The 26,951-nt window shown below is 43.7% G+C and overlaps 1 protein-coding gene across 1 annotated transcript in view; it reads right to left on the bottom strand.

The window, feature by feature from the left end:
- The window catches only part of LOC121571246 (serine/threonine-protein phosphatase 2A 56 kDa regulatory subunit beta isoform-like), a 65,302-nt gene extending 42,543 nt beyond the window's left edge, over window positions 1–22,759 (bottom strand). The window contains exon 1 of the mRNA XM_041882588.2: window positions 22,305–22,759. Within this exon, the coding sequence (XP_041738522.1) occupies window positions 22,305–22,497 (193 nt within the window). The 5' untranslated portion in view covers window positions 22,498–22,759. The remainder of the gene's footprint in view (window positions 1–22,304) is intronic.
- Window positions 22,760–26,951: the final 4,192 nt, after the last annotated feature.

Genomic DNA, 26,951 nt, shown 5'->3' with positions numbered 1-26,951 from the left:
CTCGCATACCCCGAGAGCATCTGGTCAGAGGGGTGGTGGCACAGGAATCCTCATCTCTCCCAAGTGGACATTCTCAATTTTTCCCCTAACCCATCTGTCTATCTCCTCATTTGAATTCCATGCTGTCACAGTCACTAGCCCATTTAAGCTTAATATCCTTGTCATCTATCGCCCTCCAGGTTCCCTTGGAGAGTTCATCAATGAGCTTGACGCCTTGATAAGCTCCTTTCCTGAGGATGGCTCACCCCTCACAGTTTTGGGGGATTTCAACCTCCCTACGTCTACATTTGACTCATTTCTCTCTGCCTCCTTCTTTCCACTCCTCTCCTCTTTTGAACTCACCCTCTCACCGTCCCCCCCCTACTCACAAGGCAGGCAATACGCTTGACCTCATCTTTACTAGATGCTGCTCTTCTACTAATCTCACTGCAACTCCCCTCCATGTCTCCGACCACTACTTTGTATCCTTTTCTCTCTCGCTCTCCTCCAACACTACTCACTCTGCCCCTACACAGATGGTAATGCGCCGCCGCAACCTTCGCTCTCTATCTCCCACTACTCTCTCCTCTTCCATCCTATCATCTCTTCCCTCTGCTCAATCCTTCTCCCCTCCAATCTCCTGATTCTGCCTCCTCAACCCTCCTCTCCTCCCTTTCTGCATCCTTTGACTCTCTGTGTCCCCTATCCTCCCGGCCGGCTCGGTCCTCCCCCTCCAGCTCCGTGGCTTGATGACTCATTGCGAGCTCACAGAACAGAGCTCCGGGCAGCGGAGCGGAAATGGAAGAAAACTAAACTCCCTGCCGACCTGGCATCTTTTCACTCCCTCCTCTCTACATTTTCTTCATCTGTTTCTGCTGCTAAGGCCACTTTCTACCACTCTAAATTCCAAGCATCTGCCTCTAACCCTAGGAAGCTCTTTGCCACATTCCCCTCCCTGCTGAATCCCCCCCCCCCCCCCTCCTCTCTCTCTGTGGATGACTTCGTCAACCACTTTGAAAAGAAGGTTGACGACATCCGATCCTCGTTTGTTAAGTCTAATGACACTGCTGGTCCTGCTCACACTGCCCTACCCTATGCTTTGACTTCTTTCTCCCCTCTCTCTCCAGATAAAATCTTGCGACTTGTGACTGCAGGCCGCCCAACAACCTGCCCGCTTGACCCCATCCCCTCCTCTCTTCTCCAGACCATCTCCGGTGACCTTCTCCCCCTACCTCACCTCGCTGATCAACTCATCCTTGACCGCTGGCTATGTCCCTTCCGTCTTCAAGAGAGCGAGAGTTGCACCCCCTTCTCAAAAAACCAACACTCGATCCCACTGATGTCAACAACTACAGACCAGTATCCCTTCTTTCTTTTCTTTCCAAAACTATTGAGCGTGCCGTCTTTAGCCAACTCTCTTGCTATCTCTCTCAGAATGACCTTCTTGATCCAAACCAGTCAGGTTTCAGGACTGGTCATTCAACTGAGACTGCTCTTCTCTGTGTCACGGAGGCTCTCCGCACTGCTAAAGCTAACTCTCTCTCCTCTGCTCTTGTCCTTCTAGACCTGTCTGCTGCCTTTGATACTGTGAACCATCAGATCCTCCTCTCCACCCTCTCCGAGCTGGGCATCTCCGCGCGGCTCACTCCTGGATTGCGTCCTACCTGACCGGTCGCTCCTACCAAGTGGCGTGGCGAGAAGCTGTCTCCGCACCACGTGCTCTCACCACTGGTGTCCCCCAGGGCTCAGTTCTAGGCCCTCTCCTATTCTCCCTATACACCAAGTCACTTGGCTCTGTCATATCCTCACATGGCCTCTCCTATCATTGCTACGCTGACGATACACAACTAATCTTCTCCTTTCCCCCCTTCTGATAACCAGGTGGCGAATCGCATCTCTGCATGTCTGGCAGACATATCAGTATGGATGACGGATCACCACCTCAAGCTGAACCTTGGCAAGACGGAGCTGCTCTTCCTCCCGGGGAAGGACTGCCCGTTCCATGATCTCGCCATCACGGTTGACAACTCCGTTGTGTCCTCCTCCCAGAGTGTGAAGAGCCTTGGCGTGACCCTGGACAACACCCTGTCGTTCTCCGCTAACATCAAGGCGGTGACCCGATCCTGTAGGTTCATGCTCTACAACATTCGGAGAGTACGACCCTGCCTTACACAGGAAGCGCACAGGTCCTAATCCAGGCACTTGTCATCTCCCGTCTGGATTACTGCAACTCGCTGTTGGCTGGGCTCCCTGCCTGTGCCATTAAACCCCTACAACTCATCCAGAATGCCGCAGCCCGTCTGGTGTTCAACCTTCCCAAGTTCTCTCACGTCACCCCGCTCCTCCGCACACTCCACTGGCTTCCAGTTGAAGCTCGCATCTGTTACAAGACCATGGTGCTTGCCTATGGAGCTGTGAGGGGAACGGCACCTCTGTACCTTCAGGCTCTGATCAGTCCCTACACCCAAACGAGGCCATTGCGTTCATCCACCTCTGGCCTGCTGGCTCCCTTCCTCTGCGGAAGCATAGTTCCCGCTCAGCCCAGTCAAAACTGTTCGCTGCTCTGGCACCCCAATGGTGGAACAAGCTCCCCTCACGACGCCAGGACAGCGGAGTCACTCACCACCTTCCGGAGACATTTGAAACCCCACCTCTTTAAGGAATACCTGGGATAGGATAAAGTAATCCTTCTACCCCCGCCCCCCTTAAAAAATAAATAAATAAATAAATTTGTAAAGTGGTTAACCCACTGGCTATAGGGTGAATGCACCAATTTGTAAGTCGCTCTGGATAAGAGCGTCTGCTAAATGACGTAAATGTAAATGTAATTTTGACCCCACGGGGTGAGATCTTGCGTGGAGCCCCAGATCGAGGGAGATTATCAGTGGTCTTGTATGTCTTCCATTTCCTAATAATTGCTCCCACAGTTGATTTCTTCAAACCAAGCTGCTTACCTATTGCAGATTCAGTCTTCCCAGCCTGGTGCAGGTCTACAATGTTGTTTCTGGTGTCCTTTGACAGCTCTTTGGTCTTGGCCATAGTGGAGTTTGGAGTGTGACTGTTTGAGGTTGTGGACAAGTGTCTTTTATACTGATAACAAGTTCAAACAGGTGCCATTAATACAGGTAACGAGTGGAGGACAGAGGAGCCTCTTAAAGAAGAAGTTACAGCTCTGTGAGAGCCAGAAATCTTGCTTGTTTGTAGGTGACCAAATACTTATTTTCCACCATAATTTGCAAATAAATTCATTAAAAATCCTACAATGTGATTTTCTGGATTTTTTTCTTCTCAATTTGTCTGTCATAGTTGACGTGTACCTATGATGAAAATTACAGGCCTCTCTCATCTTTTTAAGTGGGAGAACTTGCACAATTGGTGGCTGACTAAATACTTTTTTTCCCCACTGTACATGTCTTCGTTCAGCCACAACTCGGTGAAACATAAGATATTACAGTTTTTAATGTCCCGTTGGTAGGATATTCGTGCCTGTAGTTCGTCTACTTTATTATCAAGCGATTGTAAATTGGCCAATAGTATCGATGGCAAAGGCAGATTAGCCACTTGTTGCCGGCTCCTTACCAAGCACCCCGATCTCCTTCCGCGATATCTCATTTTCTTTCTACTGCGAATGACGGGGATGAGGGCCCTGTCGGGTGTCTGGAGCAAATCTCTCTCGTCCAACTCATTAAAGAAAAATTATTCGTCCAGTTCAAGGTGAGTAATCGCTGTTCTGATGTCCAGAAGCTCTTTTCAGTCATAAGAGACATTAGCAGCAACATTATGTACAAAATAAGTTACAAACAATGCGAAAAAGCACACAAAATAGCACGGTTGGTTAAGAGTCCATAAAACGGCAGCCATGGATGGATGTCGAATACTGACTTGTATTACGGGTGACCTGCCTGAATATTGATATAATACCCATCATATCGAAGTTAACTTGGAGTCACGCGATGATATGATGTGTGATCCTCCCATGACGACTCGGAAACTATGCAGTTAATTTCAGCGTAAAAGATGGCACCGGAGGGGATGGCTGCTGTTTTAATGGACTCTTAGCCAACCGTGCTATTTTGTGTGTTTTTTCGCATTGTTTGTAACTTATTTTGTACATAATGTTGCTGCTACCGTCTCTTATGACCGAAAAGAGCTTCTGGACTTCAGAACAGCGATTACTCACCTTGAACTGGACAAATAAATTTTCTTTAATGAGTCGGACGAGAGGGATTTGCTCCAGACACCCGACAGAGCCCTCATCCCCGTCATTCGCAGTAGAAAGAAAATTAGATATCGCGGAAGGAAATCGGGGTGCTTGGTAAAGAGCCGGCGACGAGTGGCTAATCTCGCTTTGCCATCGATACTATTGGCCAATTTACAATCGCTTGACAATAAAATGGACGAACTACAGGCACGAATATCCTACCAACGGGACATTAAAAACTGTAATATCTTATGTTTCACCGAGTTGTGGCTGAACGAAGACATGAATAACATACAGCTGGCGGGTTATACACTGTATCGGCAGGATAGAACGGCAGCCTCTGGTAAGACAAGGGGTGGCGGTCTATGTATATTTATAAACAACAGTTGGTGCACGATATCTAAGGAAGTCTCGAGGTTTTGCTCGCCTGAGGTAGTGTATCTCATGATAAGCTGTAGACCACACTCTCTACCAAGAGAGTTTTCATCTATATTCTTCGTGGCTGTCTATTTACAACCACAAACCGATGCTGGCACTAAGACCGCACTCAATGAACTGTATACGGCCATAAGCAAACAGGAAAATGCTCATCCAGAGGCGGCACTCCTAGCGGCCGGGGACTTTAATGCAGGGAAACTTTAATCTGTTTTACCTAATTTCTACCAGCATGTTAAATGTGCAACCAGAGGGAAAAAACTCTAGACCACCTTTACTCCACACACAGAGACGCATACAAAGCTCTCCCTCGCCCTCCATTTGGCAAATCTGACCATATTTCTATCATCCTGATTCCTGCGTACAAGCAACAACTAAAGCAGGAAGCACCAGTGACTCGGTCAATAAAAAAGTGGTCAGATGAAGCAGATGCTAAGTTACAGGACTGTTTTGCTATCACAGACTGGAATATATTCAGGGATTATTCCGATGGCACTGAGGAGTACACCACATCAGTCACTGACTTCATCAATAAGTGCATCAATGACGTCATCCCCATATTGACTGTACGTACATACCCTAACCAGAAGCCATGGATTACCGGTAACATCCGCACTAAGCTAAAGGGTAGAGCTGCCGCTTTCAAGGAGCGGGACTCTAACCCGGAAGCTTATAAGAAATCCCGCTATGCCCTCCGACGAACCATCAAACAGGCAAAGCATCAATACAGGACTAAGATCGAATCGTACTACACTGGCTCCGACGCTCGTCGGATGTGGCAGGGCTTGCAAACTATTACAGACTACAAAAGGAAGCACAGCCGCGAGCTGCCCAGTGACACGAGCCTACCAAACGAGCTAAATTACTTCTATGCTTGCTTCGAGGCAAGTAACACTGAAACATGCATGAGAGTATCAGCTGATCCGGACGACTTTGTGATCACGCTCTCCGTAGCCGATGAAAGATCTTTAAACAGGTCAACATTCACAAGGCCGCAGGGCCAGACGGATTACCAGGACGTGTACTCCGAGCATGAGCTGACCTGGCAAGTGTCTTCACCGACATTTTCAACCTCTCCCAGTCTGAGTCTGTAATACCAACATGTTTCAAACAGACCACCATAGTCCCTATGCCCAAGAACACTAAGGTAACCTACCTAAATGACTACCGACCCATAGCACTCACATCTGTAGCCATGAAGTGCTTTGAAAGGCTGGTCATGGCTCACATCAACACCATTATCCCAGAAACCCTAGACCCACTCCAATTTGCATACCGCCCCAACAGATCCACAGATTATGCTATCTCTTTTGCGCTCCACACTGCCCATTCACACCTGGACAAAAGGAACACCGATTTGAGAATGCTATTTATTAACTACAGCTCAGCGTTCAACACCATAGTGCCCTCAAAGCGCATCACTAAGCTAAGGACCCTGGGACTAAACACCTCCCTCTGCAACTGGATCCTGGAATTCCTGACGGGCCGCCCCCAGGTGGTAACAACACATCCGCCACGCTGATCCTCAACACGGGGGCCCCTCAGGGGTGCATGCTCAGTCCCCTCCTGTACTCCCTGTTCATTCATGACTGCATGGCCAGGCATGACTCCAACACCATCATTAAGTTTGCCGATGACACCTCTCCCTCAATATGATCAAGACAAAGGAGATGATTGTGGACTACAAGAAAAAGAAGAGGACTGAGCACGCCCCCATTCTCATCAACGGGGCTGTAGTGGAGCAGGTTGAGAGCTTTAAGTTCCTTGGTGTCCACATCACCAACAAACTAATGTAACAGTGTTGCTTCCGTCCCTCTCCTCGCCCCTACCTGGGCTTGAACCAGGGACCCTCTGCACACATCGACAACAGTCACCCTTGAAGCACCGTTACCCGTCGCTCCACAAAAGCCGCGGCCCTTGCAGAGCAAGGGAAACAACTACTTCAAGGTCTCAGAGCGAGTGACGTCACCGATTGAAATGCTACTAGTGCGCACCGCTAACTAGCTAGCCATTTCACACCGGTTACACTAACATGGTCCAAGCACACCAAGACAGTCGTGAAAAGGGCACGACAAAACCTATTCCCCCTCAGGAGACTGAAAAGATTTGGCATGGGTCCTCAGATCCTCAAAAGGTTTTACAGCTGCACCATCGAGAACATCCTGACTGGTTGCATCACTGCCTGGTATGGCAACTGCTCGGCCTCCGACCGCAAGGCACTACAGAGGGTAGTGCGTACGGCCCAGTACATCACTGGGGCCAAGCTTCCTGCCATCTAGGACCTCTATACCAGGCGGTGTCAGAGGAAGGCCCTAAAAATTGTCAAAGACTCCAGCCACCCTAGTCATAGACTGTTCTCTCTGCTACCGCACGGCAAACGTTACCGGAGCGCCAAGTCTAGGTCCAAGAGGCTTCTAAACAGCTTCTATCCCCAAGCCATAAGACTCCTGAACATCTAATCAAATGGCTACCCAGACTTTTACGCTGCTGCTACTCTCTGTTTATTATCTATGCATAGTCACTTTAATAACTCTACCTACATGTACATATAACCTCAATTACCTCGACTAACCGGTGCCCCCGCACATTGACTCGGCACCGGTACCCCCTCTACATAGCCTCGCTATTGTTATTTTTACTGGTGCTCTTTCATTATGTGTTACTTTTATTTCGTATTATTTTATATTGTATTTTTTTGTGATTTTTTTGGTATTCTTTATTAAAACTGCATTGTTGGTTAAGGGCTTGTAAGTAAGCATTTCTCTGTAAGGTCTACACCTATTGTATTCGGCGCATGTGACAAATACAATTTAATTTGATTTGATTTGATGTCTGGCGACGTCGGGAAATGACGTGGAAACCGGCCACTAGGGGCAACAGTGAGCACTGTTACCTTCAAGTCGGTTTCGGTTTTGCTAGGGTGTTGTGGACGTGGATGGCAGATGGGCGTAAGCATCTGCCTCTGGTTTGAAAGGTTGCATGTTAACGAATATTTTTGTTTTAAGCTTTAACCCTTACCTTAACAATTCTGAGTTAATGCCTAACCTTAAGAATTCGGAGTTAATGCCTAAACCTAACCCTAACCTTAAAAATTTGGAGTTAATGCCTAAACTTGACCTTAAACACTTCGAAATGTGACGTTTGGAAGAACTTTGAAATTTGACATTTGACAAACATGGGTGAACCTCTAATTCTGACGTGAGATTGTGAGAGCTGGTTGCAATATTTATGCATGAAGGTGTTTCCACCACCATTTCTTTCATTATTAATTTTACAGACACAAAAAATCCTGTCGGCATTTATACAATTGTTATGAAACTTCCTGACTTTACTCGAATAAAACTGTGGATGGAAATGTGGTTAGAGTCTATTTTTGATTGTGGTGTTGAAATGATAAGCCATGATATTGAAGCGCCTGAAGTCGGTTTGCTTTGCTTATTGGTTGTGTGGTGCATTGGCACAGAAAACTGTTGGTGGAAAATTTGTATAAAAAATATAGCATCAAAATGTTGAAAATCTGATTTCCCCCTAGCTGATCATTGTCTGCAGCTGGCTCTGATCATAGTGTAAGGAAACAGGCAGGGAGGGTGAGCTGGTCCGTGGTGGTCGGCAAACCCTCAACCTTCTGGCCTGTAGCCCTACGTTGCATCAACTGTGCCACAAAAAGCATGCTGAAGTGGCAAAGTCGATATCAATGTTAATAAACACAGGGTCGCTACAGTTATTGCTATTTGTGGCCGTAAACATTATTTTGAGTTAACTCTGAAGGGGGAGGGGGTGTCATTTTTTTTCAGTACAAGGGGAGGGTCATGTGAAAATATTTTTAACAGAAGGGAGGGGTGCACATTTCTTTATGACACCTCGGTTGGACAACCCCCCCAGCATAAAGACATAAATACAACGTAAATCAAGCAATAATTACAGGATTTGTACAGCTCTTCTACACACACACAAACACACCCACAAGTTTTCAGCTCCATTTATGTGTATGTATGAATCACTAGACTTCACACTGAATACATTTGCCTTTCACAATACTAACAGAATACACCATTGTCTATACAGCTAACACAAGAAACTGAATACAAGAAGCTGAATGCAAACAATTCATAAAACAAGCGCCTGAAAATCATCACATTTTGTATTTTCCTTTCTTCTCCTCTTTCTTTTTTGTTCCTCACACAACTATGTTACTGTATTTCGTTACTATTATTGCGTTCTTCCCTCTCTTCCTCTTCTCTCTCTCGTCTCTTCCCTCCCTTTCTCCATTCCTGCACCTGTCAACTTAGATTTTCTCTCCTTTTTAATTGTCTCCCTCTCTTCTTCTCTTCTCTCTCGCTCTCTCCTTCTCTCTCTCCCCTCCCTCTCTCTTTCTTTCTCTCTCCCCCCAACCCTTCTCTCTCTGTATTGATCAGAAGGGAGAGGATTCTGTGTCTTCTGTAACCCTATACCTACCCTCTCCAGCTGGCCTCTCCGTAGCTCCTAACCCTGACCCTAAACCTAATTCTAACCCTAACACAAATTCTAATCTTAGTCTTCTGGTCCCCACAAGTATAGTTAAACACGTCCACACACACACACACACACACACACAAATAATACATGAATAGATGATTCTAGTTAGAACTGAGAGAGAGAATTGAGAAGTGCACCAGCTGAAATGACTATTGTCGTTGTCTGCATGGGACCCAATGTAAGTACACACGAACACACACACATATACACTAGGGTGATTAAAATAATTAAATAGAGTTAATAAATTGTTGAATTTTCTCAAATTTGGCACTAAAAAAGGTTTTTCCATTTAAGAAGCAGCGCATTGAGTTACAGGCATACTATGCTTTGATTGTAAGGGAATGAAACACAAAATTATGTACATCTGAATGTTTTAAAAGCATTTTCACCATAAACAACACACAAGTCACTAACATAGCTACAGCTATTAATGCTCCCAATGTTTAAGTAGGTCTACTCACTCTGTAGCTCAGCTGGTAGAGCACAGCGCTTGTAACGCCAGAGTAGTGGGTTCGATCCCCGGGACCACCCATACACAAAAATTTATGCACGCATGACTGTAAGTCGCTTTGGATAAAAGAGTCTGCTAAATATTAGATTATTATCAATGTTCTTGAAGTTTAACACTAGTGCACAGCACACACACACTCTCGCTCTCTCTCTCACACACACACCGCACACACACACAGCTTAAAGTACTGTTAAAGCTTCATGAATTCTTAATGATTGTGACTATAGGAAAAAAGAGGTGGCTCTATGGATACAAAGAGCTTTTAAACTTGTCCAACAATGTTATGAAAACACTGTAACCATCGGTAATGTTCAGATAACTTTACACACATAGGCCTACACACTATCCATCCCTCCAACACCCTCTCTCTCTCACTTACTCCTGCTCTCATGATATTGATTACTGCATTGTTGGGAAAGAGCAAGAAAGGCATTTCACTGTACTAGTGCACGTGACAATAACAACTTGAAACTTGAAACACACATCCTCTCTCACACACACAGAAGCATTCACACCGCACTCTTGCATATACAGCCTACCTTTGAAGCATCTCTTTGAGGAGCCTATTCCTTTTTCAGTTCTTCCTGTGCCATCCAAATTCATGCATAGTCTAGTCAGTGGTCAAGTTATCAGGTTGCTAGCTAGGTAACTAGCCCTGGATCATGACTCTCAGTTCCATTACATTGCACATGTGTCATTGGATGAAGGTGTCTTCTGTAAGGGGGAGTTTTGTTAAGAGCCCCGCCGCTCAATCTGAACATTAGTGTCGCTTGTGGTACAGTTTTGGAAGCATAATGACCTTATCTTTCATATCAGCGAGAAATAATAATAAAACATTTTTAAAAGGTTGAATTGACACACACTTTGATAGGGTTAGGGTTAGTGTTCCCACACAGCCATAGTATCTCCATGTTATAGCGCTTGTTTACGAAAAACAGACAGAAGGCAGGAGGTGACCACCTGTGCTAATTAGCTATCTAGAGTGCTCCGAACACCTGTGTGTAAACGTAACTCAGGAAGTGTAGCAGAAGTGTAGTTTTGTTGGATGGAGGCACCCATAGCTGTATGGATCTGTGCGAAACTACTACAGTAAGTGTATATTTTTTATTTGAAGGATTCTTTCTTGTTGATGAAAGACAAGTGCCATATGTTTTGAAAGCCGTATCGCAAGCGATGATTATTGACGTTTCTAAATGTTAAAACACATAATCGGGATTGTAGTTCACATGAGCCAGTCGTGGGCGAAGTTAATGACTGAAAACAGTAGCAATAAGGCAGAATGACGCCTAGAGTTTTCGAGTGCTAGCTAGGTAACATGACTAGCTAACTAAACAATGCTGTTTGTTATCAAACCAAAAAATTGCGCCATAACGTTGGATGCCAACCGCCAACCACCGATAAACCCCACAGAAGAAGAAGAGGTAGCTAACTAGCTAATAACCGGTAGACCGTTTCCTTCACTCCAACACCGTGTTACTAGCTAACTAGTCAGCTAGCACACGGTGTCACTAGCACACGGTGTCGCCCCCGCCTCCCACCTGCTGGGAGGCGGGGTCGAACAGTAGACAGTGTCCTTCGCCCCCGCCTGTCGGGCATTGTTTTCCCGCAGTTCTTAACGATGGTGAGGGCAGGTGTTCGGCAGGCGGGAGTGAAGGACAACAATTATGGTAATACTTTTATTTCCCTTTTGACCCACATTCAAAAGTGTCACACAATCATGAAGGTCGTGGTTCTCTGTAGCTCAGCTGGTAGAGCACGGCGATTGTAACGCCAAGGTAGTGGGTTCGATCCCCGGGACCACCCATACACAAAAAAAAAAATGTATACACGCATGACTGTAAGTCGCTTTGGATAAAAGCGTCTGCTAAATGGCATATTATATTATTATGTTGTGATCGAGGGTGGTCGTTCATGCAGGAACCAATGGAATGCTCAAAGGGGCGATCCTGCAGATCCAGGAATGCCCACATGGAGGAACGACCAGAATTGCGGCCTGCAGTTGCACACTATTGTGATTAACGGCGTCAAAAATGTTTACGCCGATAAACATGTCACACCTTACTCTTCCTTCTCTCTCTCTCTCTCTCTCTCTCTCTCTCTCTCTCTCTCTCTCTCTTTCTGTCTCCCTCCTGCTTTTTTCTCACTTCCTCTCTCTTTCTGTCTCTTTCTCTCCCCTCTCTCTCTTTCTTTCTCTCTGTAATTCGTTCACTGTCCCACAGAGTTTAGGTAGAAACCCAGAGAACAATCTTTGCTTCCCAGAATGTTTCTTGTAGGTCAAGAAACAACTTTTCCTGACCTACAGTATTTATGTCTACTTGTTGAGTTTTCTAATACATTTGTGAATGGAACACACACACACACACACACGCTCTGCACTCTCAGAAAAAAAGGGTATGGTTAGGGTACAGTATTGTTCTCTGTGGTAATAAAAAATCTAAATACACAAATGTACCTTCAGAGGTACACATATGATCTCACATGGTACTGTTCAGTACCTTTTAGGGTACATGTGCGGATAATCTAGTATAATGGTAAAAAAATGGACCCAATATTTTTTATGTAAAGGTACAATCATCACACACTCAAAAAAAGGGGTACGGTGAATGTACACTGTAAACCCCAATGTACTGTCTGTCATTACTTTAAACTTTTGAGGAAACCGGTTGCACTTATCATATCTGAGTACAGTTACTTAAAGGTACCGAACAGTCATTTTGATTACCATGTAAAATAACTTTTTGAGTGACAGAAATATCACCCTTAATATTTTTTGGTGATTGAAATGCAAAATATTTGAGGAAAATTAATTTTTCTCTCATGGCTAACTACCAGGAAGTTTGAAAAGACAGGCTGAGTGGGCAGGGAGTTTATATTCATGAGCTCGCTGAAACACCTACAGTGCATTCGGAAAGTATTCAGACCCCTTTACTTTTTCCACATTTTGTTACGTTACAGCCTTATTCTTAAATTGATTAAATAAAAACATTTCCTCATCAATCTACACACAATACCCCATAAAGACAAAGTGAAAACAGGTTTTTAGAAATGTTTGCACATTTATTACAAATAAAAAACACAAATACCTTATTTACATAAGTATTCAGATCCTTTGCTATGAGACTCAAAATTGAGCTCAAATGCATCAAGTTTCTATTGATCATCCTTGAGATGTTTCTACAACTTGATTGGAGTACACCTGTGGTCAATTGAATTGATTGTACATGATTTGGAAAGGCACACACCTGTCTATATAAGGTCCCACAGTTGACAGTGCATGTCAGAGCAAAAACCAAGACATGAGGTCAAAGGAATTGTCCGTAGAGCTCCGAGACAGGATTGTGTCGAGGCACAGATCTGGGGAAGGGTCCAAAACATTTCTGCAGCATTGAAGGTCACCAAGAACACAGTGGCCTCCATCATTCTTAAATGGAAGAAATTTGGAACTGTCACGCCCTGGCTCTGGGGACACTGTTATGTTGAGCCAGGGTGTGTAGATCTATGGGTTTTGTTTCTATGGGTGTTTATTTCTATGTTGGCCAGAGTGACTCCCAATCAGAGGCAACGAGTGTCAGCTGTCGTGGGTTGTCTCTGATTGGGAGCCATATTTAAACTGTCTGTTTTTCATTCGGGTTTGTGGGATTTTGTTCGTGTTTGGTTTGTTTATTGACCATTGACTGTCACGTCATCGTTTTGTTGTTTTGGTCGTGTGATCATTTATTAAATAAATATGTTCACGTTCAACGCTGCGCCTTGGTCCTCCTCTATGTTAGACGATCGTGACAGGAACCACCAAGACTCTTCCTAGAGCTGGCCGCTTGGCCAAACTGAGCAGTCTGGGGAGAAGGGCCTTGGTCAGAGAGGTGACCAAGAACCCGAGGGTCACTCTGACAGAGTGGCGGTCAGTGTCGTTTAAGATGAGGGAGGGCAACAAAAAAAATCATGAGCATGGCCTTATTTCTATCACAGCATATTGGATGACTCTCATTCATATTCCATTCATCCAGTTCAATGTAACAGCGATAGATTTAGGCTACTACATGATACTAACATTTTCCCTATACCCATCATGAGGTTGCTACAACCTAGCCTAAGAATGAACATTTACAACATAGGTGCACACCGGTCGAGAGACAAATTTGAGATGACAGACAGTGACACGTGGACAGACAGTGACATTCAATACCGCCTTGCATACTCTTGCCTGCATCTAGCTGATATAGGGTGTAATCATTAGTCCAATAGTTGCAAATGAGAGTTTCTATTGGACAAATTCAGGTATGTTTATCCCTGTTTTTTCCATTTGCTTCCGTTTAAGAAACGTTTTTCAAACAGAATCGGTGGAATGAATACAGCTGTGATCACGCGTAAACACAGTTCACTTTCATAGCAGCCAAGTTATATTCCTTCTCGCATCTCTCCTCCTCTCACCTCTTCCCTTTGCTTGTGGACTTCAATTTCACAACACATCAGCTGTATGGAACCAGATGAAGGAACCTTTCCCAGCCAAACCGCTACACACAGCCTACATCGTTGTGACCATATTAGCTAAAGTAACATCATAGTCAGCATAGCTAATAGAACTAACGCGTTAGTAAACCTCCTACAATCATGCAGCAACGTTGCAGTGTACAGTCAGTAAGCAGTTACACTAGCGGGCCCCGGTGGCAATAAATGAGTAATACCAAAAGCTTACCTTCACTTGGAAGAGTTCCAGTGTTTTGTTGGAAAGTCATAGCCAGCTAGCTAACATAGCATCCCTGTTTGAGCAGGGTGTTTCAGTAGGCTGAAACTGAAAGTGTAAAATTAATTTGTTCAAAACTGTTCAACTATTGTCTTTCTCTTTGAGTCAAGTACTCACCACATTTGATACACTGCAATGCTAGCTAGCTGTAGCTTATGCTTTCAGTACTAGATGAATTCTCTGAGACTTTGATTGGGTGGACAACATGTCAGTTCATGCTGCAAGAGCTCTGATAGGCTGGAGGACGTCCTCCGGAAGTTGTCATAGTTACTGTGTAAGTTTATGGAAGGGGGTGAGAACCATGAGCCTCCTAGGTTTTGTATTGAAGTCAATGTACCCAGAGGAGGACAAAAGCTAGCTGTCCTCTGGCTACACCATGGTGCTACCCTACAGAGTGCTGTTGAGGCTACTGTAGACCTTCTTTGCAAAATAGTGTGTTTTAATCAATTATTTGGTGACGTGATTATATTTAGTATAGTTTTATCTAAAAAGGATAACTTTTTTTATGTTTTACTATTTTAATTTTAATGAAATTCACTTCCTCCTCTGAGGAGCCTCCACTGTCTGACAGAGCTCCAAAGTTCCTCTGTGGAGATGGGAGAACCTTCCAGAAGGACAACCATCTCTGCAGCCCACCACCAATTAGGTAGAGTGGCCAGACGGAAGCCACATGACAGCCCGCTTGGAGTTTGCCAAAGGGCACCTAAAGGACTCAGACCATGAGAAACAAGACTCTCTGGTCTGATGATACCAAGATTGAACTCTTTGGTCTGAATGCCAAGCGTCACATTTGGAGGAAACTTGGTACCATCCCTAAGGTGAAGCATGATGGTGGCAGCATCATGCTGTGGGGATGTTTTTCAGCGGCAGGGTCTGGGAGACTAGTCAGGATCGAGGGAAAGATTAATGGAGCAAAGTACAGAGAGATCCTTGATGTAAACCTGCTCCAGAGCGCTCAGGACCTCAGACTGGGGCGAAGTTTTGTCTTCCAACAAGACAACGACCCTAAGCTCACAGCCAAGAAAACGCAGGAGTGGCTTCGGGACTAGTCTCTGAATGTCCCAGCTAGAGTGGCCTAGCTAGAGCCCAGACTTGAACCCGATCTAACATCTCTGGAGAGACCTGAAAATAGCTGTGCAGCGACGCTCCCCATCCAATCTGACAGAGCTTGACAGGATCTGCAGACAAGAATGGGAGAAACTCCCCAAATACAGGTGTGCCAAGTATGAAGCATCATACCCAAGAAGACTCAAGGCTGTAATCGCTGCCAAAGGTGCTTCAACAAAGTACTGAGTAAAGGGTCTGAATACTTTTGTAAATGTGATATTTCAGCTTTAATTTATTTTATTTTTGCAAAAATTGTGGGGTATTGTGTGTAGATTGATGAGGGGGGGGGGGGGCAAACAATTTAGTCAATTTTAGAATAAGGCTGTAATGTAACAAAATGTGGAAAAAGTCAAGGAGTCTGAATACTTTCCGAATGCACTGTATGTCAAGAAACTTGGATGCAGTGAGCAGTGTTGCAGTCAGTGGTAGAAAAAGTACCCAATTGTCATACTTAAGTAAAAGTAAAGATACTTTAATAGAAAATGACTCAAGTAAAAGTTAAGTCACCCAGTAAAATACTACCTTGAGTAAAAGTACAAATTATTTCACATTCCTTATATTAAGCAAGTCAGCGGGCACCATTTTCTTATTTCTTTTAATTTACAGATAGCCAGGGGCACACTCCAACACTCAGACATAATTTACAAACGAAGCATTTGTGTTTAGTGAGTCTGCCAGATAAGAGGCAGTAGGGAGGACCAGGGATGTTCTCTTGATAAGTGAGTGAATTGGACCATTTTCCTGTCCTGCTAAGTATTCAAAATGTAACGAGTACTTTTGGGTGTCAGGGTAAATGTATGGAGTAAAAGGTACTGTATTTTCTTTAGGAATGTAGTGAAGTAAAAGTAAAAGTTATCAAAAATATAAATAGTAAAGTACAGATACCCCCCCAAAAAACTGAAGTAGTACTTTTAGTATTTTTACTTAAGTACTTTACAACAATGTTTGCAGTAAAATCATTTCAAGCAAATTTGCTGATACACAAAGCAACTCAAAAAACATTGAAATTGCATCAATGATGGCAATTTCTTTTATACATCTCCCATTTGGCATGTCTCTTGTGATGTGGTTCACAGCAGCACTGACGGATGTGACAACTGCGTCATAGTTTTGAACAACCCTTCCACCCCTTTTGTTCCATGCTGGCTGAAGACCTAGCTATCCAGTAACTAGCTAACACCAGACACAGATGAAAGGGGAAACATATAAGTACCTTTGCCATAGATGAATAGTGTAAACTTGTAATTATATTTGCTGTCACCCTACAGTCAAATATTGGCACCAGTAGAGTAACTGTCTGGCTACTGTACACTATATAAACCACGCATCTCTGCAAACACACCTTCTCCAATGTTGGTTACAAGGCAGTATTTTTTAAAATTAGGTAAGAGAATATCATGTTACCATTGGTGTATTAAAAGGTGAGTTAGGGTGATATCAGACTATCCCCTTAATAATCCCGCCTCCTGAATTCAAGTGTTTGACATGGGGGAGGGGACCAGTAACTCCACATCTGCATTGCTTGCTGTTTGGGGTTTTAGGCTGGGTTTCTGTATAGCACTTTGTGACATCTGATGATGTAAAAAGGCCTTTATAAATACATTTGATTGATTGATTGATTGATTGATGATCAAACATTATTAATGCAGAAGCAACAGTAAATGTTCATACTTTCGTCGTCATACTTTGATCTGGTTTCATTCAAATATCATAAATTTCATGAAAAACATGATTTTGACTGTTCATGACCTTTAGTGAAAGAGACATGGTTGTTGAATTAATAAATGTACAGTCCTGTGGCCTTCATCAAGTGAGTTCTTAGGTGAATGTTATTATTAAAATTAAAGTCTTTATGACAATACATTACATATCTACATATTATATTTATATTATTATTATATTATTATATTATATATCTCATAAGCCCTTATTTTGAGACCTAGCTTTATCCTAATACAGTGGCCTGAAACTCATGGTTTAAAGGCCACATCAGGCCGGCAAGTAGGGTTGCAAAATTCTGGTAAGTCTCCCAAAATTCCCAGATAAAAAAATAAAAAATCCTGTTTGAAGGATTTCCAGGAAATTTACCAGAATTTTGCAACCCTACCTGCAAGTCACATTATGCTGGCTTGCAAAGTGTTTAGTAATTCCTATTGGAATCCAGCCAGAGTTAGGATATCCAACAGTTGAAATCTGTATTCACCCGCAACTTGCATTCATTATGGCTGCCAGGGTTAGAAACAGTGTGAGGAGACTACCTAAGTAATTTAAACTGGAACGGGTGCAAAAAAATGATTGGATTAGTTAAGATTTTTTTTTTTAATCTTTGAGTAGCATAAGATCAATCAATCAATCAACACAGATATTTAAAACAATTCCAAAAAATCTACCTGCAGTAGAGCATGCTGGGAAAAAAAGTTGATTTGTTATCGTAACTTTTTTTTAAATGTAACTGATGTGACTTATCATTTAGTTTTGAGTCAGTACCACGTGCACATTTTAAGTAATCATGACTTTTCATTGACTTTGAGTTGAACTTACTAGACGTATTTCAGTTAAAAATGCCTTGTAGTGTACATGACTGTTTCCCAGGGATGATTCTACATGTGAAGGACTTGGTATAGAGGAACAAATGGTTTTGTCACTATGTTTTTAGGTGAATGTTTTTGCTTAGCAGAAAAGCTACAAATGGAAAATGTATTGAAGAAAGGTACATATTTGTACCCACCATGAGGTACAATGATGAATACACCTGTGCCATCTTATTGACAGAATTTAAATATTGTTACGGCGGGCCTCATTATATTGGAGGCGTGGCTTAGTGGGGGTGTGGCTTTCAGGTAGTTATTTTTGGCCACCCGTGAGTGGAAGTGTTGTACCAGTTTAAAAGGTCTATGGTTATGTTAATTTAAGTTTGAGCATGTCTGCTGCCACTTCTGAAGTCTTTATAAAGGCTTACATAAGAGCATTTCACACCAAAAGAGCTGTAATGGATAATGTAGTGACCTTAGCACAACACTGCCAAATGTTATGGACTTCTTGGCATAATGGTTAAGGTGTTGGCTTGACAGTTGCTGGACCCAGGTTCAAGTCCTGGTAGGGGCTACCCTGTAATTTGCTACATTGGTGTCAGAAGTGGAGAGGCGTGTACATGTGAGGGACTTAGTATAGAGAAGAAGTACATTTTGGTCACTTAAAAGGAACAAATGGTTTTGTCACTTTGGTGATACCCTAAAAAGGCACATTTGTACCTTTTCTAAAGGTACGCTTTTGTACCTGTGGACTATATGTAAGAAAGATACTATCTTGTCCCCTAAAAGTACACTATTGGCTCTTTTAAGGTACGATTTGCAAGGGTACAATTGTGTGTGTGTGTGTGTGTGTGTGTGTGTGTGTGTGTGTGTGTGTGTGTGTGTGTGTGTGTGTGTGTGTGTGTGTGTGTGTGTGTGTGTGTGTGTGTGTGTGTGTGTGTGTGTGAAGCAGGGCGAGTGTGTGTGAAGCAGAGCGATCACGGGATAAACTCTCTGGTCTATCTTAGGGAGCAAGGCTCTGCCAACGGCTTCAGAACTCAGAGCTCACACACAAACACACACACACACACACACACACACACACAGAACCCCCTTATGCCTCTGGATTCTACTGTTTGCCCTTTATCCATAAGATGTGCCTCGTCTGCATATTCTATCACTTATCCAACTGTATTTTCATTGATTGTTGTATTCCAGTGTTTCCTAATCCTGGTTCTGGGGACCCGAAGGGGTGTACATTTTAGTTTTTGCCCTAGCACTAACACACCTGATTCCACTACTCAAAGGTTTGATGATGAGTTGATTAGTTGAATCAGGTGTGTAGTGCTAAAGTAGGGCAAAAACTAAAATGTGAACCCTTTTGGGTTCCCAGGACCAGGATGAAAAAACACTGCTGTATTCAATTTGTTTGCAATTGATTCAGAATTTAATTGGAATCAGTAAGGAATCTGTATGAATAATGTTGTAATGTTCTAGAAATACAACCAGGCCTCTGTTACAGGTTCACTGGCTGTGTTTCAAATGGTAGTTTATTTCCTATGTAGTGCACTACTATTGACAATAGGGCTCTGGTCAAAAGTAATGCACTACAAAGGGAATAGGTTGCCATTTGGGTCGCATTAACTCTTGATAAACAGATTCTCTGTCTCAACTTCCTAGTCAAATAAAGGTCAAATAATACATAATAAAACTAAAAAGGAGCGGAGAGGAGAGGAGAGGAGAGGAGAGGAGAGGAGAGGAGAGGAGAGGAGAGGAGAGGAGGAAAGTCTACCCTGTGGGTGAAAATGTGATCTTAGCATCGTTAGCGTTTTAGCTAAAGCATGGAGACCCATGACCAGGGAGGCAGGCTGATGCTGTAGCCTGAGGGGAGGACATCAAAGCTGGGGAGGAGCGCCAACAGCCTGTTTGAGGGAGATGTGGAGGTCTGGAGGACAAATACTTATGTTACTGTATTGTTGCACTACAACTTGTAAATCGTCTTTGGGTCTCAGAAAATTGTTTTATAAATCCAATGTATTGTTATTATAATACTGAGCCTGTACTCACAAAGCATCTCGGAGTAGAAGTGGTTATGTAGGATCAGGTCCCCTGTAATCTTATTCGTTATGATCTAAAAGACAAAACTGATCCTATATCAGCACTCCTACTCTGAGATACTTTATGAATACAATGATGATGTTCTTTTCTACACAGAAGATCATACAAAATGATTGCCTGATGATCTTCTTCACTTCATAATACCTTTCTGATTCTGATTTCAGTCACTTCAAATCATACTTCCTTCAGATTGAAATACTGTCAAAAGTACTGTCAGACTGATTTGTAATAGACTGTCATATCCCCAATTTAAAAAGTAAACATTGGCCGTTGATTAAATCACTTTTCTTTACATGGTGGGGTTACAAATAAACGCTGATATCAAAATTGGGTTTGAGAACCCCTGCATTATGGGATGTTCTGCTCTAGATTCATCCACTTTGATAATGATTAGAAAATACTTGATTAGCCTACATTAAACATACACTACATGGCCAAAAGTATGTGGACACCTGCTCGTCGAACATCTTGTTCCAAAATCATGGGCAATAATATGGAGTTGCTGCTATAACAGCCTCCGCTTTTCTGGGAAGGCTTTCCACTAGATGTTGGAACATTTCTGCGGGGACGTGCTTCCATTCTGCCACAAGCATTAGTGAGGTCGGGCACTGATGTAGGGCGATTAGGCCTGGCTCGCAGTCGGCGTTCCAATTCATCCCAAAGGTGTTCGATGGGGTTGAGGTCAGGGCTCTGTGCAGACCAGTCAAGTTCTTCCATACCGATCTCAACAAACCATTTCTGGATGGACCTCGCTTTGTGCACAGGGGCATTGTCATGCTGAAACAGGGCCTTCCCCAAACTGTTGCCACAAAGTTGGAAGCACAGAATGCTGTAGCATTAAGATTTCCATTCACTGGAAGTTAGGGGCCTAACCCGAACCATGAAAAACAGCCCCAGACCATTATTCTTCCTCCACCAAACTTTACAGTTGGCACTATGCATTCGGGCAGGTAAGGTTCTCCTGGCATACGCCAAACCTAGATTCGTCCGTCGGACTGCCCGATGGTGAAGCGTGATTCATCACTCCAGAGAACGCGTTTCTACTGCTCCAGAGTCCAATGGCGGCGAGCTTTACACCACTCCAGCCGACGCTTGGCATTGTGCATGGTGACCTTAGGCTTGTGTACAGCCGCTCGGCCATGGAAACCCATTTCATGAAGCTCCCCAATAACATTTATTGTGCTGATGTGGCTTCCAGAGGCAGTTTAGAACTCAGTAGTGAGTGTTGCAACCGAGGACAGACAATTTTTACGCACTACGCGCTTCAGCTCTCGGCGGTCCCGTTCTGTGAGCTTGTGTGGCCTACCACTTCGCGGCTGAGCTGTTGTTGCTCCTAGACGTTTCCACTTCCCAATAACAGCACTTACAGTTGACCAGGGCAGCTCTAGCAGGGCAGAAATTTGACGAACTGACTTGTTTGAAAGGTGGCATCCTATGACGGTGCCACTTTGAAAGTCACTGAGCTCTTCAGTAAGGCCATTCTACTGCCAATGTTTGTCTGTTGAGATTGCATAGCTGTCTGCTCGATTTTATACACCTGTCAGCAACGGGTGTGACTGAAATAGCCGAATCCACTAATTTGAAGGGCCATATAACTTTTGGCCATGTAGTGTAAATGTATATACTGTCTATTACCCTACATCCAGTATGGCCTCATGGACTATATTCATGCAGGTTGATAGGCTTATGATTTTAAATGACTAAATTATATCAGTAGAATAAATGTTGTTGATGTCGTGCACTACTTATTCCGTATGTAGTGCACTACTTTGACACCCTACTCCCTATGTAGTGCACTACTTTTGAGCAGACTACATTTGATCAATAGGCTTATCACATAGAATAGGCATTGATGAGGAGTAGGCTACCCACCTTTCAGGAATAGGCCTAGGCTGTATAAAATAAAGATAGAACAGACGTTGATGGGGAGGTAGGACCCGCCTTTGGGCCCTGGTCAAAAGTGCACCATCAAGGAAATAGGCTGCAATCTAAATCATATTACGGGCCATACTACATAGAATAGACCTTGATCAGCAGGTATAGGACCCATCTTTGAGCAAAGGCAGGCCTACTATAAACATATAAGATAAGACAGATTGAATACACATTGATAGGGCATAAAATGGTAGCCTACTAAAATAGGCCTACTACATAGAATAGACATTGAGGAGAAAGCAGAGGACCCACCTTTGAGTAGCGGCAGTGCCGTCAGCTCGACCTGGGAGCTCTGGTAGCGGAACTGGGACGAGGAGTGGGAGCGCCTCTGCCGGGCTCTGCGCATCGAGCGCCGGGGAAACCCATCCACCTTCTCCGCTGACGGTACAGAGAACCCGGTGGTCGGGGAGGACGGGCTGGTCGGGGGCAGTTTGGTGGTCTCCATCGCTGCTGTGTTGTGTTAGCGAGCGGTCCGGTGTGTGTTTCAAGTTTGTGTGTTTGTGTGTCTGGATGCGCCGATGAGATGCTAGTGAAGGAGAGGCGTATAGGATTGAGATAGGGTGAACCGTTAAAAAAAAAAATCCTTTATAGAGCTAATACGTTAACAAATGAATAAAAATGGATAATCTGGGAATGGAACAGAGGGATGGGGAGGATTAGAGGAGGGGTGATAGAGGAGGGAGGAAGGAGGGAGGGATAGAGAGATGGAGAGGTGCAGTCCAGAGACGGACGGATGGTGTGTGTGTTGCTTGTGACTGCCTGCCTGCCTGCCTGCTGCCTAACGTCTCAATACAGCCGAGGGAGGGAAAAAACGGTTGCTTCACTCGTTTTTAAATTAACCGAAACATATTTTTATGCAAAGACAAACGCATATATCTAACGGGTAGGCCTACTTGTCCATGTATCTATCGATAGAGATAGGAAGAAGCACATGGGTTGTTTAGACTACTACTAAGTCATCAGCCTAAATGTGGTATTTATGTATATATTTCTGTCATGAATATAGCCCGTAGCCTATGGATCCTTAGATAAAGCACATCACACCGATAAAGCAGGCTTATCCCGAGCGCTGGTTATAGGGATCATTCCATTTCGAAAATGTCAACAACATGAATCCATAAAATCAGTTGTTTGATTGGTCCATCCTCATCGATGATAAGTAACTCATTAATTGATTAGCTTATAAAGGCTCATATCATAAAACCTTTGATCTGAGTCCCTCTCAGATGCCGCATCACTATTCCCCGGTTCCGTTAACGGTTCCGTTATTCGGTAACCTGCCTGGCCCTGCCGTTTCAGACTCTGAGATCCACGCAGGGCGGGGATGGAGATGTGGAGCTTGAACGTGTTGACATGTGCGGTTCTTCAGGGGGGGCGGCCGCTGCAACACCGAATGCCCGGTCTCCTTTATAGCTTAAAAACACCACAAAAACCTCGGCTGTGCTGGTTGCTCACAGATGGGTTAGGTTTATATAGGCCTATATTTCCATTCTTGTCTGTCTGCGTGTCGCGTCTCCTCTCTCCTTGGTTCGGTTAGGAAAGGAATGGCTTGTTCTCTCTCTCTCCGTCCTCCCTGTCCTCGTCTCTCTGTTTCGGCTGCGCTTAGGTGGTGCAAGGAGAGACACACACTGCGGATGACGCTCTCCTCGCCACGGAGAATTATTTAATTATTTCAGATATATTTATGTACCCCGGTTTTTACGCCATGGACGGACGGTGGAGCGCCTGGCTTGGGCTAATCGGTGGATGCGTTATGACGCGGCGGGCGCACACTCCCTCTTTCACTCCCCATCTTTAAATAAAAAATAACATAGTTTATCCTTTTATCCGACCTCCTGTCCTCTCCTTCTGTTTCTGTTTCTTTAGCTAGTCTACATCCACCGATTGTTCACCACTGTCACTGTGTCATTCTCTCCACCCTCTCTCTTCCTCCTTCACCCCTTTCTTTCCTCCCCTCTGTGCGTGTCTACGTTAGTTTGAGGCTGATAGTGTCTACAGACGAGGTAAACCATTGTTCATCCCTTTCTTCTTCCTCTCCTCCATTTGTTCTAACCCAGTTTCTCACTCTCAATTGCGCAATCGGTCACTGCATGGGCTCTAGTGCCTGGTGTCTGTCTGCAAGCGCTATGTTTATGATGTAATCATCTGTATTAACCCGGTTAGTAAGCCGTTACCGTTTATTATCACTGTTCCACGTCTCTCCAGTTGTGTCGTAATGCTGCCTCTCTCTCCAACCTTGTCTCAGAGCATTTCAAATTATTCTGTATGCAACCCACCACATTTAGTATTTTATGTTCGGTATTGTAGGCCTATGTATTCATTTGTGGATGGCCATTGCCCATTTCGTATTAAATGTTACAAATTACAGTTCTTATTATATGTCATTAATTTTCAAAACATACAATATATTACGAATTGCAAAATGTACAATATGTTACGAATTTGCAAAAAGTATGATATGTTACGAATTCTAGCTAGGTGGCAAACGTTAGCTGGGCTAGGGGTTAAGGGTAAGGGTTAAGGTTAGGGTTATGTTTAGGACTTAGGTTAAAGGGTTAAGGTTAGGGTTAGGGGAAGGGTTAGTTAAAATGGTTAGGGTTAGGGGAAGGGTTACCTAACATGCTAAGTAGTTGCAAATGATCTAAAAGTAGAAAGTAGTTGAAAAGTTGCTAATTAGCTAAAATGCTAAAGTTGTCCATGAGGAGATTCGAACTCGCAACATTTTAGTTTTTGCCTTAAGTAACCATCTGCCTTATGTAACCATACCAAACATGACATATCATACTAAATGGAGTGTTTTAGATTTAGGTACAGAATAATACGAAATGATCTGAGACCAGGTTGGGCTCTCTCTCTCTGTCTTGCTCTCTCTCTTTCACTGTCCCCTCCTTTTCCTTTCCTTTCCTCTCCTCCTCTCTCCTGTTATCAACCTCTCCTCGCACCAATGAGAGGGTAGCAGTTTGGTAAACGGGAGATGGTGCTGAGCTCGAGCACAGTAGTTGGCTCAGCATCACGAGATGGGTGTGGGATTGTATTCAATGGGATTCAATGGGATTGTATTCAATGATTATATACAGTGCCTTCGGAAAGTATTCAGACCCCTTTACTTTTTCCACATTTTGTTACGTAACAGCCTTATTCTAAAATGGATTAAATAAAACTATTTCGTCAGCAATCTACACACAATACCCCCATAATGACAAAGTGAAAACAGGTTTTTAGAAATTTTTGCAAATGTATTAAAAATAAAAAACAAAAATACCTTATTTACATAAGTATTCAGACCCTTTGCTATGAGACTCGAAATCAAGCTCAGGTTCATCCTGTTTTCATTGATCATCCTTGAGATGTTTCTTCAACTTGATTGGAGTCCACCTGTGGTCAATTCAATTGATTGGACATGATTTGGAAAGGCACACACCTGTCTATATTAGGTCCCACAGTTGACAGTGCATGTCAGAGCAAAAACCAAGCCATGAGGTCGAAGGAATTGTCCGTAGAGCTCTGAGACAGGATTGTGTCCAGGCACAGATCTAGGGAATGGTACCAAAACATTTCTGTAGCATTGAAGGTCCCCAAGAACACAGTGGCCTCCATCATTCTTAAATGGAAGAAGTTTCAAACCACCAAGACTCTTCCTAGAGCTGGCTGCCCGGCCAAACTGAGCAATCGGGGGAGAAGGGCCTTGGATTAGGGAGGTGACCAAGAACCCGATGGTCACTCTGACAGAGCTCTAGAGTTCCTCTGTGGAGATGGGAGAACCTTCCAGAAAGACAACCAACTCTGCAGCACTCCACCAATTAGGCCTTTATGGTAGTGGCCAGACTGAAGCCACTTCTTAGTAAAAGGCACATGACAGCCCACTTGGAGTTTGCCAAAAGGCACCTAAAGACTCTCAGACCATGAGAAACAAGATTCTCTGGTCTGATGAAACCAAGATTGAACTCTTTGGCCTGAATGCCAAGCGTCACGTCTGGAGGAAACCTGGCACCATCCCTACGGTGAAGCAGTGTGGTGGCAGCATCCTGCTGTGGGGATGTTTTTCAGCGGCAGTGACTGGGAGACTAGTCAGGATCGAGGCAAAGATGAATGGAGCAAAGTACAAGATCCTTGATGAAAACCTGCTCCAAAGATTTTTCAGTTTTTTATTTTTAATAAAAACCTGTTTTTGTTTTGTTATTATGGAGTATTGTTTGTAGATTGATGAGGGCGGGGGGGAAACAATTTAATCAATTTTAGAATAAGGCTGTAACCTAACAAAATGTGGAAAAAGTCAAGCGGTCTGAATACTTTCGAAGGCACTGTATATCCTGTTTGAACCCAATTATCTGGTCTTTGAATATAGGAATTTAAGTTTGTTATAGGCCTATTATATTGTAGCACAGGAGGTTGGTGACCCCTTATTTGGGGAGAACAGGCTCTGTGGTAATGACTGGAGCGGAATCAGTGGAATGGTATCAAATTCATCAAACACATGGTTTCCAGGTGTTTGATGCCATTCCATTTGCGCCGTTATTATTATGAGCCATTCTCCCCTCAGCAGCCTCCACCATAAGGTAGCCTACATAACTTGAATGTATGCTATCTTTATCTTCATAGATAGATGCATGTGTTCATGGGTTGTAATCAATGGTTATACAGTGCCTTCGGAAAGTATTAGACCCCTTGTCTTTTTCCACATTTTGTTATGTTACAGCCTTATTCTAAAATGATTTTATCCATTTTAGAATAAGGCTGTAACTAATACAAAATGTGGAAAAAGTAAATGGGTCTGAATACTTTCCGAAGGCAACGTATATATATTATATGTTTGAACCCACATCTGGTGTGTTATAAATATATATTTGATATCATATGAGATCTGGTTTTGCAAATCAGTTATTTGCTATTCATTTTTTC

The sequence above is a fragment of the Coregonus clupeaformis genome, chromosome 8, assembly GCF_020615455.1.
Source record: "Coregonus clupeaformis isolate EN_2021a chromosome 8, ASM2061545v1, whole genome shotgun sequence".
NCBI classification, from domain to species: Eukaryota; Metazoa; Chordata; class Actinopteri; order Salmoniformes; family Salmonidae; genus Coregonus; species Coregonus clupeaformis.
Note: the sequence above shows the minus strand (reverse complement) of the source record. Positions and strands in the feature narration are given on the sequence as shown.